This window comes from Alexandromys fortis, unplaced genomic scaffold (assembly GCF_014885135.2).
Source record: "Alexandromys fortis isolate MF-2015 unplaced genomic scaffold, M_Fortis_MF-2015_v1.1 scaffold_78, whole genome shotgun sequence".
NCBI classification, from domain to species: Eukaryota; Metazoa; Chordata; class Mammalia; order Rodentia; family Cricetidae; genus Alexandromys; species Alexandromys fortis.
In genome coordinates, this window is record NW_026067977.1 from 4717485 (window position 1) to 4733857 (window position 16373).

General features: G+C 49.4%; 1 protein-coding gene across 1 annotated transcript in view; it reads left to right on the forward strand.

Moving 5' to 3' along the window:
- Positions 1-16373, forward strand: part of Syt6 (synaptotagmin 6) — a 61532-nt gene that overhangs the window by 7920 nt on the left and 37239 nt on the right. Inside the window, 2 exon segments of the mRNA XM_050157499.1 lie at positions 3248-3596; positions 5116-5674. Coding sequence (XP_050013456.1) covers positions 3248-3596; positions 5116-5674 — 908 coding nt within the window.

Here is a 16373-nt window from a genome sequence, read left to right on the forward strand (position 1 = left end):
TCTTTCCACCTTATGCCTCCTGTATGGATAAACTCTTTCAGTGTCCAAAACCTCCTAGTTCTACTTGAGATGCCTGTTTGAGAGATACCAATGCCCAGGCTCTCCTAGTCCTGGGAGAAGATTCTCCAGGCATGGGGTGGCCCTCCTGTTCTTTCATAGTCAGTATTGAGTGCTAGGGACTGATTCCCAATAATCCATACCCTCTGTCTTCTCTTAAGCATAGAGCCAAGGGAACAGCAGCTGGAGGTCACATGGAGGAGCAATTAAAATAGAAACTACATGAAGAGGGGGAAAAGAACCCCTTGGTACTCTGCCCCCCCCATCTTTCTTTCATTTATGAATTCAGGATCTGTTTTTTTTATCAAGCTGAATATTTAAATGCACTCTGTGCTCTCTGGATTCCCCCTCACCTCCTCCCTTCTCATTAAAATTCTAATTATTACCAGAGCAAGTAAAATGTACGATCAAAGGAAAGCACGGCCCTAGAAATACCTTTTGTTTTAAAGTGACTCACTGCAGAAAATGGGCCCAGAGCAGCTGTAACAAAGAGCCGATGTGGAGGGTCCAGTGGTGTCCAGACACTTAGGATAAGGAGTACATATCTTCAGGAGCTTTCCAGATGCTCCCAGAGAGGTGAGGGCTTGAAAGAGCAGCCTCCAAGCCAGTTAGATCAAAAATGTGCAACAGGAAAATATTTGAGCAAGTACTTCCAATGCATGTGTATTTGTCTCCAAGGAATACACACACTCTACCGAAGTGACATTGATGAGCCACTTGGGCGAGGCTGGAGACCAGGCCCACCTTACTGACTGTGTGGCCCTGGAAAGCTATGAATTCTCTGGGTGTTACTAGATGCAAAGGGAGGACAATAATTTTACCTGTTTCATTAGAGAATCACATGATTGGATATAAAAAAAAAAACTACTTTAATATTGAACATAATGATGTTGAATAAATTGACTAAATCCAATAATAAAATGCTTATTACTATCAACCCATATGTGACTTTTTGACTACTTATATGACATAATAAATATTATAATATCTTGGTTTTTTTTTTTCCTCCATGTATGCCTCATTGGAGACTTAGTAGCCTCTAGAGCAGTGGTTCTCAGCCTTCCTAATGCTGTGACCCTTTAATACAATTCCTCATGTGACCCCCAACTGTAAAATTATTTTTTGTTGCCACTTCATAACTGCAATTTTGCTCCTGTTGTGAATTGTAGTGCAAATATCTGTGTTTTCTTAGGGTCTTAGGTGACCCTGTGAAAGGGTCACTTGGCCCCAAAAGGGGTCATGACCTACTGGTTGAAAACCGCTGCTCTAGGGTATGGGCTAGAGCTACTGGGCTGAGTGGGGGGCAGAGGTGGAGGGAAGAGACTTGCAGATAATCTCCTCTTCACCCCTTTTCATGGAGGCGCCTGGTGACTGATCTTGACAAGGACTGGACAGGGAGCTCAAAGGCGGTGGTGGTCCCTCCAGAACATGGCTAAAGTCCCTACGTCCTCGGGATGGAGGGTGGCTTTCCTTAAGTACTGGATACAGTAAACGTACCTGGAGGGGCCTAGGCATTTTGCCAAACCTAGCTCAGAGTCTGGCAATCTGGCCTAGTTGAACTTGAAAGAGAAAGAATTGTTACTCATTCAAGTATGCCTGCTTAAATGCCGGTTCATGAATGGAAACACACTATATCGGAACCCACAGGAGTCTAGGGTTTAACCTGGGACAAACAAGTCATAGTAAATAGGATAGGGAACACCTGGGCCCTGGCCCAAGTTCTGGGTCTGACTAACCTGTGGCCGCTTATGAGCCCCTCCTCTGGGCCACTGCTGCCATCTTTGAAAAGGCAGCCTTGCCTTGGTACTTGTTGACTAATTACACGCCGTAAGTCCCGAGATTTGTAAGGCAGTTAGCAGCCGGTCCATAGGTTCCAACCTCCAGATCTGCAGGGGCGAGCGAGCTGAGAGAGAGCAGAGGGTCGAGCTGATGGGACACATCTGTGCAGAGGGAGTCACCAGTCTGCCCAGGGCCCCAGGGCCGGTTAGCAAGTCATTGGCCTCTTCCGGAAGAAAGTCAGACATCTGGGGTGATGGCAGTTATGGAATTTCATAGCTTCTCACTCGCAACGTTAGCCAAACAGAATTCCTCTGCTGGCTCATCCACAGGCGTCACGTGACAGCGCTGCCAGGCATGCCCCTGGCTCAGAGCCTTCTGAGTGGGGTAGGAGTCTGGTATCCGCTCTGTGCATGAGGAGGCACTCTGCACCGCTCTCTTGAGATGATGGGCACCCCTGGGTCTGGACAGGAGCAGGTTAAGGTTGTGTGCCCACTTCCAACCCGGCCACGCTGTTCACAAATACTAGGTTTACAGCAAAGCTTCCAAAGGACCACAGAATAGAAAAAGACAGTGATGGGACTCATTTGTATTTTGTACTTAGCTTTGGCCTGTATAGACCCTGGTGACCAGATTCCTACTTAATACAAGTACACGGTTAGCCTACAGTTTGTAGAAAGCTCTAGGAAAACAGACACTAACACACCTGCCCTCTGGGAAATGGGGCTGGGCTCCTCTCCCTTGGGAGAGAGCTAGGTGTTTATTGGATTCCTGCTTTGTTCCAGGATCGAATAAGGCTAGAGCCTGGACAAAGAAGGGAGCATGAGGTAGCCAGTATCTACCTCATAGACTGTGTATGGGTTGTGTGCCAAACTTACCGCTGGGAGCTGGAAATAAAGTTTAGTGGGTGGTTACTTGCATAGCAAGGGCAAGGCTCTGGGTTTCATCCCTGGTACCAAAATAAAATGAGTTAAAAAGAAAAGCAAGACACTTGTAAGTCTGGCCACAGTAACCGCTCTAATAGAAATTCAAACAGCGTACAAATACAAACGCTTCAGGAATTTGCACATTTGCTTAGATTCTCATTTCAATCACTGTCCCCTTCTTGGGCACAAGCCAGGAGCAGTAGGGCAAGCAGCCAGTGCTCCCCAAGCTAGTAAAAGGTGGGGGCAGGGCGATGCTGAAGCAATCAGACTGGTGAACAGCAAGCTGCAGAGAGTTGACAAAATGGACCATCAGTGGTCAACCCCCAAACCATCTCCTCTTCCCGTGACTTGGCGGCTTTGCTCACGACCGTTCTTCTCTCTTCTTCCGTCTTTGTCCCTGCTGTGTGTGCCTTCTTCCAATGCCTCACCTGCTTATCCTCACCTCTGTCTGTCTCTGTCCTTCCCTGCCTGCCTCATGCTGAGGGCAGGCCCCTCTGTCAGCCTCCTCGCCGTGGTAGTTATTGTGTGTGGCGTGGCCCTGGTGGCAGTTTTTCTCTTTCTCTTTTGGAAGCTGTGCTGGATGCCCAGGAGGAACAAGGAGGCCTCCAGCCCTTCTTCTGCTAACCCTGCTTCAGAGACCCTCCAGAGTCCCAGCTCCAGAGGCAACATGGCAGATAAGCTGAAGGACCCCAATGCCCTGGGCTTCCTGGAGGCGGCTGTGAAGATCAGCCACACGTCCCCAGATATCCCAGCTGAGGTGCAGATGTCGGTCAAAGAGCATATCATGCGTCATACGAGGCTGCAGCGACAGACCACAGAACCAGCATCTTCTACCAGGTGAAGGGTGTCCCCCTCGCTTCTTAACCCCTTTGCGTACTTTCCAGAACAGCACGTCGAAGAGCTTCCAGTCTCTGAGAATCATGGTCCAGAAATTATAGCATGTGTCCTTTGAGGACGGGTCAGATGGTGTGAGCCACACTTCAATCTAGAGGGGAGGTGGCATCAGGATAGGTGTGGTGAAAGGGTCACCTCCAAGGTGAGATACTGTGAACATGCTAGCAAGTGGCTGCGAATGTGCGGACACAGAAGACTAGCCTAGAGACTGGGTTGAGAGATGTGAGGAAAGGAAGGACTTCAGACAGGGGAAGAGTACAGGCAAAGTTCCAGAGATTTGAACGTTCATGAAGCACCAAAGGCTAGGCCAGTGAAGCCTAGTAGCTACAGTCTGTCATGTGCTGGAGGTAAAGCAAGAGAGTCCAGGCTCTTTAAGGCTAAGGATTTCTGTAAAACCCCTTTGAATTCCCTACGTGACAGCCGTTGCATAACCTGGCATCATCTAGTTCAAAAGCCTGCCGACAGCAGACATGATGGCTGCCTGCTTACTCTAAGTAAATCCAGAAGCATCTCTAAAAGATGTGGATGGGCATTGTGTTTCCTCAAAATCCAAGAGTCTTGTAGATTTCTGGATCCTTGCAACGTTCCTTCAGGCTCAAAGACACCAATCAAAGGGAAAGAGATGTCGTCTTCAGACGGGAGGCCAGGCACAAAGATGCTAAGGTCCCACAGGCCGAGTCTGCCATATGGCCTTGGGCACATAGCTCCTTTCAAGCCTCCCTTTCTAAACTATAGAGTAGGGCAAATGACTCTGCTAAGGTTGTTGGGAGGAACCAGGGAAAGAATCCGTGTGATAATGCTAAGAGCTAACACGTTGCTAACTGCACGCTTGGCCCTGTTTGAAGCACTTTGTATGCATCTACTTTACCCTCACACAATTCTGTGCGGTTGTTACTTTTATTTATCTTTATTTTTGTAGTGCAGAGAATTTGCTAACCTCCCAAAGTAGCCTGACCAAAATGAACCTACGTAGCCTATCTCCAAAGCCTGTGCCTTTAACTAATTGACTTTCTGCTGGAGGCTAAATTCTAAAGAAATGATCATGATGGTGGCAGCAGTGATGATGGTGATGATGGTGATGATAATGATGATGAAGATGAATATGCAGGCAGTAGGAAGGATAGTCCTTCTCTTACTATGCTCTAAGGAGAAAGTAGTCATGCCTACCAGGAAAGAAACCTAGAAAGCAGATATCAGAAAAGCAGGAACGGTGATTAAAACAATGGCTAACATTTATTGAGCTTGCTGTACAGCAGGCACCCTTCCAACTACTTTACATATATTAAGACACACAATGCTTCCAACTCCGTGCACTAAGTGTATGAAGAGGAAAAGTGGGGTCAATGAGAGGGAAGAAAGGGGGGCCCACGAGTGGGAAGATGAGCTGCCAGGGTTGGGTCTATCTTTATCCCACTCCTTCCCAAGCCCTGACACACTTTTTCCCCCTCTTGTCTTCTACCAGGCACACGTCCTTCAAGCGCCACCTGCCACGGCAGATGCATGTCTCCAGCGTAGACTATGGCAATGAGCTGCCGCCAGCGGCCGAGCAGCCCACCAGCATTGGCCGCATCAAGCCCGAGCTCTATAAGCAGAAGTCAGTGGATGGGGAGGATGCCAAGTCTGAGGCCGCCAAGAGCTGTGGGAAGATCAACTTCAGCCTCCGCTACGACTACGAGAGTGAGACCCTGATTGTGCGTATTCTGAAGGCCTTTGACCTCCCCGCCAAGGACTTCTGTGGAAGTTCTGACCCTTATGTCAAGATCTACCTCCTGCCTGACCGCAAGTGCAAGCTGCAGACGCGGGTGCACCGCAAGACCCTGAACCCCACCTTTGATGAGAACTTCCACTTCCCAGTGCCCTAAGAGGAACTGGCTGACCGCAAGCTGCATCTCAGTGTCTTTGACTTTGACCGCTTCTCCCGCCATGACATGATTGGGGAGGTCATCCTGGACAATCTCTTTGAGGCCTCTGACCTGTCCCGGGAGACCTCAATTTGGAAGGACATCCAGTACGCCACTAGTGTGAGTACAGCCCTGTTTGTCCTCTTGGCTGCTCGGGCATTGGCAGTTCTGAGTTGGGTGGGTCATGTATCCAGATCTCTGTTCCTCTAGAGATACATAGGAAACTATGGAAACATCCTAATGGCCCAGTTCATTGTGAGGAAGTCCTTGAACTCTGCCTAGATGGGATAAGGAAGGAAGGGAATTTGTGTCTTTTGATTTTGATTCTATGGTATGGGTGTTTCTCTCTGTTTGCTAAACCTTAAGTTTGTTATCTATAAAGAATCATGTTATATAGTCTTTTAAATTGAAGGTAAGTCCATACCAAACTAGTCAGTACTGTCTAGTAATCACTGATAGATTTTAGAAGCTTGGAAATGGTGATCAATCCAGGTTGTACCAATCAGTATGAGCCAAGTTGTGCTGCAATAACAAACAACCCTGGGAATTTGTGGCTTAAGACAACTAAAGTTTGTTTCTTGTCTGTGTTCCATATGCTTCACAGCTGACCTGTGGGTTCTACTGGACCTTGTTACCAAGGGGCCCAAGAGGCCCTGTGTCAATGTTGCTCCCACCGTTAGACATTAGGATGAAGTGGCTGTGGCAAAGCCTACAGTTTTCCTTAATGTTTCCAAGCAAAAGTGACATAGGTCACTTCCATTCATATTCCATTAGCCAAAGCAAGACACATGGCAATTCTCAATGTCAAAGAGGAAGGAACAGGGGGCTGGAGAGATGGCTCAGTGGTTAAGAGCAATGCCTGCTCTTCCAAAGGTTCTGAGTTCAATTCCCAGCAACCACATGGTGGCTCACAACCATCTGTAATGAGGTCTGGTGCCCTCTTCTGGCCTGCAGACATACACACAGACAGAATATTGTATATATAATAAATAAATAAATATTTTATATAAAAAAAAAGAGGAAGGAACAAAGCAACTCTGCTATGTCTAGAAAGCTGCAGCTCATAGCACAGTCCCTCATCTTAGACACGGCCTCTCCTTAGTCTGGGAGATACTGGAAGCTAGCCTGAAAGACCGACTAAGATCACACACAAGGTCTGATTCCTGACCTGTCCGTGATCACTTGAAATTGGCCAAGAAAGTTTCAAAGCATCAAGGTTTAATTTTCTTTCTTTCTTTGTTTTTAGATTTGGAAGTCAAATTGTGTGTGTGCATGTGTCTGTTCGAAGGGAGGGTAGGCTGCGCATGTTCATGCAATGCCTGCAGAGGCTTGAAGAGGGCATCAGAACCTGTGGAGCTGGAGTTAAAGGTGGTTATGAGCTGCCCAGCGTGGGTGCTAAGAACTAGTCTCAGGTTCTCTGCAAGAGCAGGGCACACTCAACCACTGAGCTGGGTTTTTTAAGAGAATGGAGGCTAAGCTTGGTAAAAGACCTAGTGAGGCCTACCCAGAGCCTCTGTTAGTGCGGACAGCATGTCATGCTGAGATTGTTTAAGACACCCTGGAGATGTCAGTAAGGCTGTACCCTCTGCACCCGCCCGTGTGGGTGAATGTCTGCAGGGGCACTTGGCCAAACTCTAGTTGACTTGGAGCGCTGGTTGCTGGAGTGTGTCTCCCTGGATGTTTCATGAATCGTATACCTTATCAGAGGTGACCATATACATACAAACCGTACCCTGGCACAGTCTGTACTTAACATCATCCTGTGGGATTTGTGAGGAGAGGCTCTGGGGAAAGCAGCCTCACGCTGGTTGTTAAAGAGTGTGATATGTTCATCTCAGGAAGAAACTCTGGGGCACTCTGGTCTCTCTGGTAGACACAGAGATGTCCCAGTGCTGTCCCCAGCTTTGCTGTCCTGAAATGCCATCCCCAGGAATAGCGTGAACAGCCAGCCTGGCTAGCGACAAGCTAGGGCTAGGGTGGGGGACAGCAAAACACTAGGGTGGGCCCAGGAGCTCTGCAGCATCGATCTCTCTTAAGTTCCCCATGCTCACCTACAGCGGATTTTCCTCACAGTGGCTGCATGGGTGGAGGGTAGCTCCGTTCTCACAGTGAGGCTGTGGCCCTGGTTAGGAAGCTCTGCTGGCTAGGAGCTGTCGTCTACCTTGCCCTCCTAGGAGCCTCCTCTGTCCCTGAACAGCGCCCCTGCCTTCCTGTCTGGTACAGAAGAGCAGGCCTCATCCCGGAACAGGTGCTCTGTGTGCAAGCACACCTTCTCGCCTGTAACTTTGCACTTCCTGGAATGTAGTTGTCCCCACCCTGGTCCCATTGCCACTTCCCCTGCCCAGGTTCAGAAGAAGGCAGATCCCCCTTAGTCAGTGTGGGAAGAGCCTTCCTCCATCTCCTTATCCTGAGAGGACTATGGGGGCCCCAGGTGAGTTTGGGTCTGGGATAAAAGGCAACACTTTTGAGCTCACAGGAACTTAATATCTAACCAAAGAGACAGTGATTTGTGCTCAGCAGCTGCAGGCCAGAAACTACTGTCTACCCATCACAATCTCCACACCCATGAGAGTGAAAGACAGGGGGGAAGATCTTAAATGAGAGGAATTGACCTAGATGGGCAAGGATGGGTACAAATAGCCTACCAGGCCCAAAACGGCAGGTGTATTCTAGCTAAGGAGCAAAGGGAAGCCAGTCTAGGCATGTCCGTGTCTGCAGAGCTGGGTACCACACTCCCACTTGGGCTTGCCTGCAGTCTGTCTGAGCTGGGCTTCCTCTTCGAGTGAGAACCCTACAGTCCAAAGCCTCACTGGTCAGCATGGGCCCGGAGAAATGACTCAAACCCCGCAGACAAGAACTCAAGCAAGGGGAGCAGAGCTGTTGCAAACAGGCTGGTGTTTTTTGCCTGTGTTGTGATGTTGGCTGTGAAAATTTAATTATTTGGGGACCAGGGAGACCCAAGTCACAGTCGCAGGGAATGACTGAGCGCCCAGAGTATGTGAAACACAGTAGCCTGTGCAGCGGGCAGAGGCGGGGGGGGGGGGGGGGGGGGGGGGGGGGGGGGGGGGGGGGGGGGGGGGGGGGGGGGGGGAGAGGTGAGTGCAGCCAACACCAGGTCTTGTTTCGCCCCTCTGATTTTTATTCCTCAGAACGGTACTTCAGACCCAAGCTTGGAATGCCAGTTTTCCTGCTCCAGCCCGGCTGGTCCCTCAAATGCCCAACAGTCCTGTCTCTGCCTTACTTTGCTTTCTGTTGCTGTGATAAAATACTGGCCGAAAGCTACTTGGGGAGAAAAGGGTTTATTTCAGCCTACAGTTTAGAGTTCATGGTTAAGAGAAGTCAAGGCAGGAATCTGGAGGCAGGAACTGAGGTAGACGCCATGGAGGGATGCTGTTTACTGGCTTGCTTCTCACGGTTTGCTCAGTTATACAACCCAGGACCACTTGCCCAGTCGTGGCACCACCCACAGTGGGCTGGGCCCTTCCACATCCACCTTTAGTCAAGAAAATGCCCCACAGATACACCTCCAGGCCAATCTGATGGAGACAAATCCTTCATTGAGGTTTCCTCTTCCCGCCTGACTTTAGTTTGTGTCACGCTGATGAGAACTAACAGCCGCAGACTGTAACACACGTCTGCCCACCACCACTCTGACCGACCAGTCCACCTTCCAACCCTTCCCTGGAGCCCTCCTCCATGTGATCCCCCAATGTCACAGCAGCCGCCCCTCCCATGTATCTCTGTGTCCCCAAGGTACGTCTCCCATCATATTCTGTATTGGAAAGTTTCCCGATGAAGGAGTCAGGAACAGCTGTGTCCGCGCTTGACTTTCTACTGGTGTTGTAGGTGAACCTGGGAAGGTTTCCTAGAGGAGTTCCAGTCATCTTTTTATAGGAGGTACAACCAAACTTGGGAAGGGACACCCTGTGCACTTGCTCAGAATTGGGGTACACAGCTTGTTCTGGTGAGGGCGAGAGACTGACTAGCAAGGCAGTCTGGACTGAAACAGAGAGCCAGCAACCCACAGGTTGAGTGGAAAGAGGCACCGTTAGCATGGAGTATTAGAAGGATGCTCTGTGGCATGCCCTGGCACGGATGCTGTCCCAGTAGCTCCTCGAGCACCCCAGAAGTCACATTCAGCACTAGCACATGGAGCCAGGCTGGCCCACTGACGCAGTGCTCAAGTTGGTTTGAAGTAGCAAAGCCTTATGATTGCCTATACCAAACTTAAGGCAGTGAGAGGGAGGTTAACATCTGGGTAGTCTAGCTGTACTGATTGCAAACTGAAGTCCCAGGAGAGCTTAGCCTCTGAGCTATACACAGCACTGGCTTGTGGGAGGGTGAGAGGCAGGCAGACAGGATATTCTAGGGCACTTGGAGTCCTCAAATCTTCCAGTGATTTCCAAGCCTAGCCTTGGGAAAGGAAGCAAGGAGTTCATGGCATCCGTTCCAGCCAGGGGCATGGCTCTCATCGCTGCAGCCCTCACTCCTACTGGCGTGAAGAAGGCCCCTGCCAGTCTCTCGGGCAATCACGGCAATCCTAAGGGGTTGCCTCCGGCTCTCCAACTCTTCCTACTCTAGTCTCATTATTTCTATATAAAGCTCTAGATTTGTCATTATAATAGAGCCACTGTCACTGGGTTAGCTAACATCTCTGTAGTTTTGTAGTTATTGTTACAGAGGCCTCAGAGCCCAGCGCATGCAGCTGTCTCTGTCAGTCACTGTCCCTGCTGTAATCGGAGCCATCAGTGTGTTGTGTTCGGTGGTACCAACTGACTTGGACATCTTCCTGCTTTCCCGAGTCTCTACCAGATGTCACACACACACATGAACGCACGCACGCGCGCACGCGCACACACACACACACACACACACACACAGAGAGAGAGAGAGAGAGAGAGAGAGAGAGAGAGAGAGGATTGTTTGTGGGGAAAACATGATTCCAGGGAGCCTGCGCAGTGCAGGGTGGAAAGGACTCCTTAGCTGGCGGAAGAGCCTCTTGCGCAGTAAGGAGTGGGGCCATGCAACAAGAGCTTCCTCCCTCCTGGGGCCAAACAAACTCATGTTGCTTTCTAGCTTCTGTACTTACGCGCTCTGAGACCTTGGGCGTATTTAGACTGTGACTCACCATCAACAGACTGGAGCAGTTTCTCTTTTCTGTTCTGCAATGGTAGCATAATTCCTGACCTACCTAGGGCAGCACTGACCCAGAGCTTGAACTTTGTTCTGTGCCTTTCCTGCCGGCTCAGCCTGTGAGCTACTTTTCTCCCATTCCCAGGCTTTATTGTCCACTTCAGTGCGGGTCACCTGTCTGGCTGGTAGTTAGACCCTGTAAGGGCATACACACCCCACACGCTTATCCAAGATGAACATATTCAAAGGCTCTCCTATGGACGTGCCTAGTACCAATCTCTCTATACGTTATGATAAAGTAACATTTAGAAATATGCACAGTGACAGATTGATAACAATAATTATAAAACAGAACAATAAAACACAGTAAAATAGTATTGCTAATTTGTATATTAGGCCATTATTAAGTAAGATTAGGGTTGCTTAGACTCAAGCACCATTGTACTACCTTGGTCTAGTCTATAACCAAGACAATTACCAAGGGACTAATAGGTGGCTGATGTATGCAGCGTGGGTACACTAGACAAAGGGATAAGCAGAGCAGAGACGGATGGCGTAGTGTTTTGTTGGGCTGCTTAGAAAGGAATTAAGTTTAAAATACAAATTGTTTATTCCTGGAATTTCCCATTTAATATTTCAGGTATGTGGTGGACTGTGAGTAACTGAGACCACAGAAAGGGAAACCACAGATAAGCAAGAAGTATTGTATCTTTGTATTTCTTGGCTTAACCATACGCTATGTGTGACCTTAAGAAAGTGAAGACCTCTGTGCAGTTCAGGAAAGTTTGCCAAAGTTCTGAGATTTTTTTTTCTACCTTCTCAGTATCTCCCGTAGAAAGAGCCCTGGCTTTCTTGCTTTCGTGGAAATAGAGCTGTGTACTCCTGTAAGGTCTCCACAGAAGCCTAGAACCTGGGGTAACAGACATGGGTTCAGGCATTCCTTCTTCTCCCTTAATTTTCCCTATCGTCCTCCCTCAGACTCTCTGGGGAATAGCCATGGTTCCCACCACAGCACCAGGCTTTCTTCCTCCTTCTCCCAAGAAGCTCAGGCTTCCACTGCCCTCGCTCGGCTCCCTCCCAATTAGCTCTTTGCACATCCCCCACTCCTGAGGAAAAGCCGCTTATACTCCCCGAGCTCCTGAGGTGCACTCATCCTCACCATAAGCCAGTGATTGTCTTCTATGTGTGACTACAGAAATGAAGGTCCAATGTTAAGTAAGCCAGCTAATTTCACCCAGAGATAAAACTGTAAAACCAAGATTTGGATCTAGGTCTTCGGTGTGTTTAGATCACTGCTCGGTGCAGAAACTAGATGCTGTGGGCCTCGTCAAGGGATTTGGGTGTTTTGTTTGGTTGTTTCCCTATGGTTTGGTTACACTGCTTCATTTGTCTCAAAATCAGATTATTGGAGAGACAGTTTCTGTGTGTGTGTGCATTCCTTTCCCTTTCCTCCAGTGACACTGGCTTCCCGGAGACACTGGCTTTGAAGTCCTTCCTCTCTCAGTTAAACATTTTCTGGGTACTAACTGTGTGCTAGTCAGCTGCTTCACTGAGTGCTTGTTGGCCACTACAGGAAAGATTGCAAAGACGCTAACCTCCGAATGTGCAGGCACGAAGGAACAGTCGAGCATGCCTAACGTGATAACACACACCCATACACGGAGCACTCGCATGGCCAGAGACTCATTCACAGTCCTTGACAACACAACTGTGCAAGCTGTGTCCTGCTGCAGACAGTAGAGAAATGGGGAACAGTCACTCAAGGCTGGTCTAGAAAAGGAAATTTGGGGCTACTCTGATGGCAGTGAAGACCTGCAGGCCGAGATAGATAAGGTGGTCAGAAGTAGGGGAGTCTGATTCTCTGACTTCTTTGGCTTGGAAGAAAGATCTAGAGAGAACATCTCTACATATATTTTGATTCCTTTACACTGTGACAGAACCCCTTGCAGTGTGGTTTTCAGGCAGTAGGCACAGGCTGGGAATAAGACGCCTTCGGCTCCAGTCCTGTCCTTACATCTGGCCTCACAGTCTGATGGAAGAGGCAAGAGAGCCCTTCTGTAGTCTTGGGGACACACAGGTCCTTGCTGCCTCAGCACGCCAAGGGAAGGCTGGCCTCCAGGAATGAAAGTGTTCCAGTTGCATCCTCTTCACACGCCCACTTTCTGAAGCCAAGAGAGACCCAAGAGTACCCACAAAAGCTTTCTCAAGTGCCAAGCGAGATTCTTACCATTGACCTGCTGAGACGAAGCCTCCCAAGGGCGGGCTAGCCAGCGGTTCACACTCTCCTTCAGAATGCCTGTCTTGGATCCCGGATTTCCAGGTGTGTCCTCACAGAGTCCCAAGAGAGAAGCCTCAGGAGTCTGTATCCAGCACCAGGTCTTCATGCTCCCTCCTGAAGCAGACCTGGGTCTTACAATACCCGGACATTAAAGGGACAAGCACAGCCCTTGCTCTCAGATGTTGCACTCAAACAGAAGTTGCAGGAGAAGCAAAATGTGACCAAAGGAGCTCAGGGACTTAAATATAAAGGGAATGGGGAGAAAGATGGCTGAAGCTGGAGGAATGGGTGGGGAGGGAGGAGATCTAGGAACAAGAACAGAGCTTTGAAGAACACCACAGGAATGGAGTCAGGGTAGCGATGGAAGATGTGGCTAATTTCTGGACAGTTTTATTGCTATTTATTTGGTTGGTTTTGCTCTTTGAGATAGGTCCATATTCTGGAGCCATGAGTGACCTGAAACTCATTGTGTAACATAGGCTGGCCTTGAACTTGTGGGCAATCCTCCTATCTCTGCCTCCCAGGTGTTGGGATTAAAGGCATGTGCTGTCATGTCTGGCATCTGGACATGTTTTGAAAGGAGAAGCAATACTATCTGCTGGCAGATTGGGTGTTAGAGCCTAAAATGTAGGGGAAAGAGAAGAACTGAGGCTCCCAGCCTGAACAATCCAGGATGGGCCTCGCCATTTACGGAGTGGAAAAATCCTAGGATAGGAAGGGTGATCACACCTCAGGCTTAGACACGCTGTAGTTGAGACACCTTTTTGACATTTGTGTGGAGATGTCAGGAGGAAGCTGGATATAGAATCTAGAGTTCTGGAGATGAAGAAATAAATAGAGGAGAGAGTGTGTACTAGGAACTAAAGTCTTGAGACTGCTTGAGATCCCAGTAGGGATAAGTCTAGATAGAGAAGAGGAACCAAGCTGGGCCTGGGTCAATGACTTGGGAACCATGAAGAGACAGTGGCAAAGGGGCTAGGAAGCTAGCAGCAATGCCATGGGAGCAAGGCTGGAAAGGTACAGTGACTTGGGAAACAAGACGTCCTACCAGGAGAGGAGCGAGGCTCTACTGCATCATTTGCTGTGTAATGGAGAGAAAGGCAGACTGATACTTGACCATGATTCCCAGCATCAAGGTCACCACAAGCCAGGACAAAAACCATCTTGGTGGAGCCTGACTGGAGAAAGTCATTCATGGGAGACAGGAGAGGGTATGCTACCGTAGGAGAGCTTCCTAAAGGGGATGGCTTTTGACGTGAGACATGAAGGCCCAGGAAGGTTGGTTTTGCAGTGTACCCACAAGGCCATCCTGTCTGTGAGAAAAGCATGGTGTAGGCAAGTCTAGGAGTGAGCTTCCCCAAGTCTTTCAGTACCTCTCAGGCTAAGGAAATTCATTCTTCAGGACTCTGCAGCGAGGCCTTGGTGTCCCTAGAATTCAGCCTTAAACCCCCAAGTGTCTGAACGCTTACATGCAGGACTGAAGGAGAGCTTGCTAGAGGAGTCCTTCGGGGCAACTCATAGGCACACTAGAGTTCCAGAAGGTACAAAAGGGACAGAGTGGCCCTGCATGAGCTGTGAAGACAGCTCCCTAGGGCAAATCCCACACCTAGAACATCCTGAATAATTCACAAGGCTGGTTAGGCCTGCCCTGCCCTGCATCTTGGGAATTCTATGAGAACAATCTGCAACCTCGCTGACAGTTGCCCGAGTTGGAAACCACACAGCCACCAGGGGCTGCAGGACTCCCTCCCTTGCTTACTCGCATCCCAGTGGGAGCTGCTGGCTGTCTGGTTGCCTCTTCTGGGTGCTTATTTGTCCCGCTCCTCTCTCTGACTTAGCCCCGTTATCCTCATTAGTCACCAGATGCCCTGGTCTCTCCCAGCATCCTCTCAGGGCATCTTCTCCCTTGGGCTAGTGGGAAGAGGTGTCCACCCTCATTGGATTCTTTCCACCCTGGCCAGGCAGACCTTCCATATTGGGAATAGTAAATACCTCACAGGCTTTGTCTACTCTGAGACTGCCTGAGGGACCAAGATCCCTCAAGCAAAGGGCTAGTGAATCTACCAAGGGCCCAGAAAGGGAAAGAGAGGGACAAGGACTGCATCCCATACTGGGTCTTCACTGGGATCCCGATGGTGGGTGCAGGAGGTGAGCCCATGTCCCATGTCTGTGAACTTTTCCTTCTGCAGAGGTAACGGCTGTGTACCAACTGTTCCACACGCTTCACCTGGCCACTTGGGAGCAGCAGCCTTTCCTGAGTACCTGAGGTTAAAAGGTTTCTTATGTGGTACAAAGCAAATTGATGCAGACAGGGCTGTGACCTGGCCTTAAGCATAGTTACTCAATAACTGCTCTACTGGCCATGGGTGCTCTATTTCCAAACTTGTCTTTTTGCAATAGGGTTTCTCTTGTAGCTCTAGAGGAAATAGCCTTACGACTGCCCGAGGCTCAGAACAGCAGAGACCAGTCTGCTCTTCCTGTGACAAGTCCCTTCGCATCCACAAGCCCTGTTGCCTGCTGGAGCTTGCTGGCTGCAGAGCCCAGCTTACACTGGCAAACATAGCACAACCCAGGTTTTACCCCATGCCCACCCCTCCGCTCTTGCATCTTGACAGCGTAGAGCTGACTGGGTAAGCCCATGCTGCCCCGTACCCAGCCCTCTGTGCCCCTCATTAGTACTCTGTGCCTCTCAGTGGTATAAAAAGCTAATCTTTGCCTTACACAAGAATGAATGGAAGATCATTAGGCACCCAGCTCCTGCAGTAAGCCCAAACTCTGCTCCCGCAGCACGGGCACTCTGCACAATCTCTCTACCTCACTGAAAGAGCATATGCATTTGTCTGCTTCTTCTGTCGCCTGATAACACACAGTGACATTTTTCCCTGGAGGGATACTGTTAGGCCCTCTGGACACTGTCACAACTTGAAACTCCAGGATTTATTTTGGGGGAAAGGGACTGTCTTGTGTCCCCTAGATCAGCAACAATTCAGAGAGACCAGGGCCTTGAGGCAGAAGAGTGACCAGAATAGCAACGGACTTGAAACGCTGGGACCATTTGGAGGCAGGCTTCGTATTGTCTCATGGACCACAGTGTTCTGACTCCGTGTTCTCATTCTTGGTCTTGGAAAATGTCAAGGCTGGAACAGTTCTCAAAGATGATCTAGCTCAACTCGTACGCACCACAGACAAGTACGTTAAGACCATGAGATCACACAAGCTGCCCAGGTGACTCCAGAAGCTAATGGACAGGGGAGTCCCCATGTGTGTCCTTCCCACCACCTGCCCTGACTCTAGCCTTTCAGAGGGAATTCTCATGCCCTGTTTGTTTTCCCTAACACCCGACTTTCGTCCCAAGGCCCCCATCCTCTCACTGCCTATACAGTGAGCTGTCAAAGGGCCCAGAGCAAG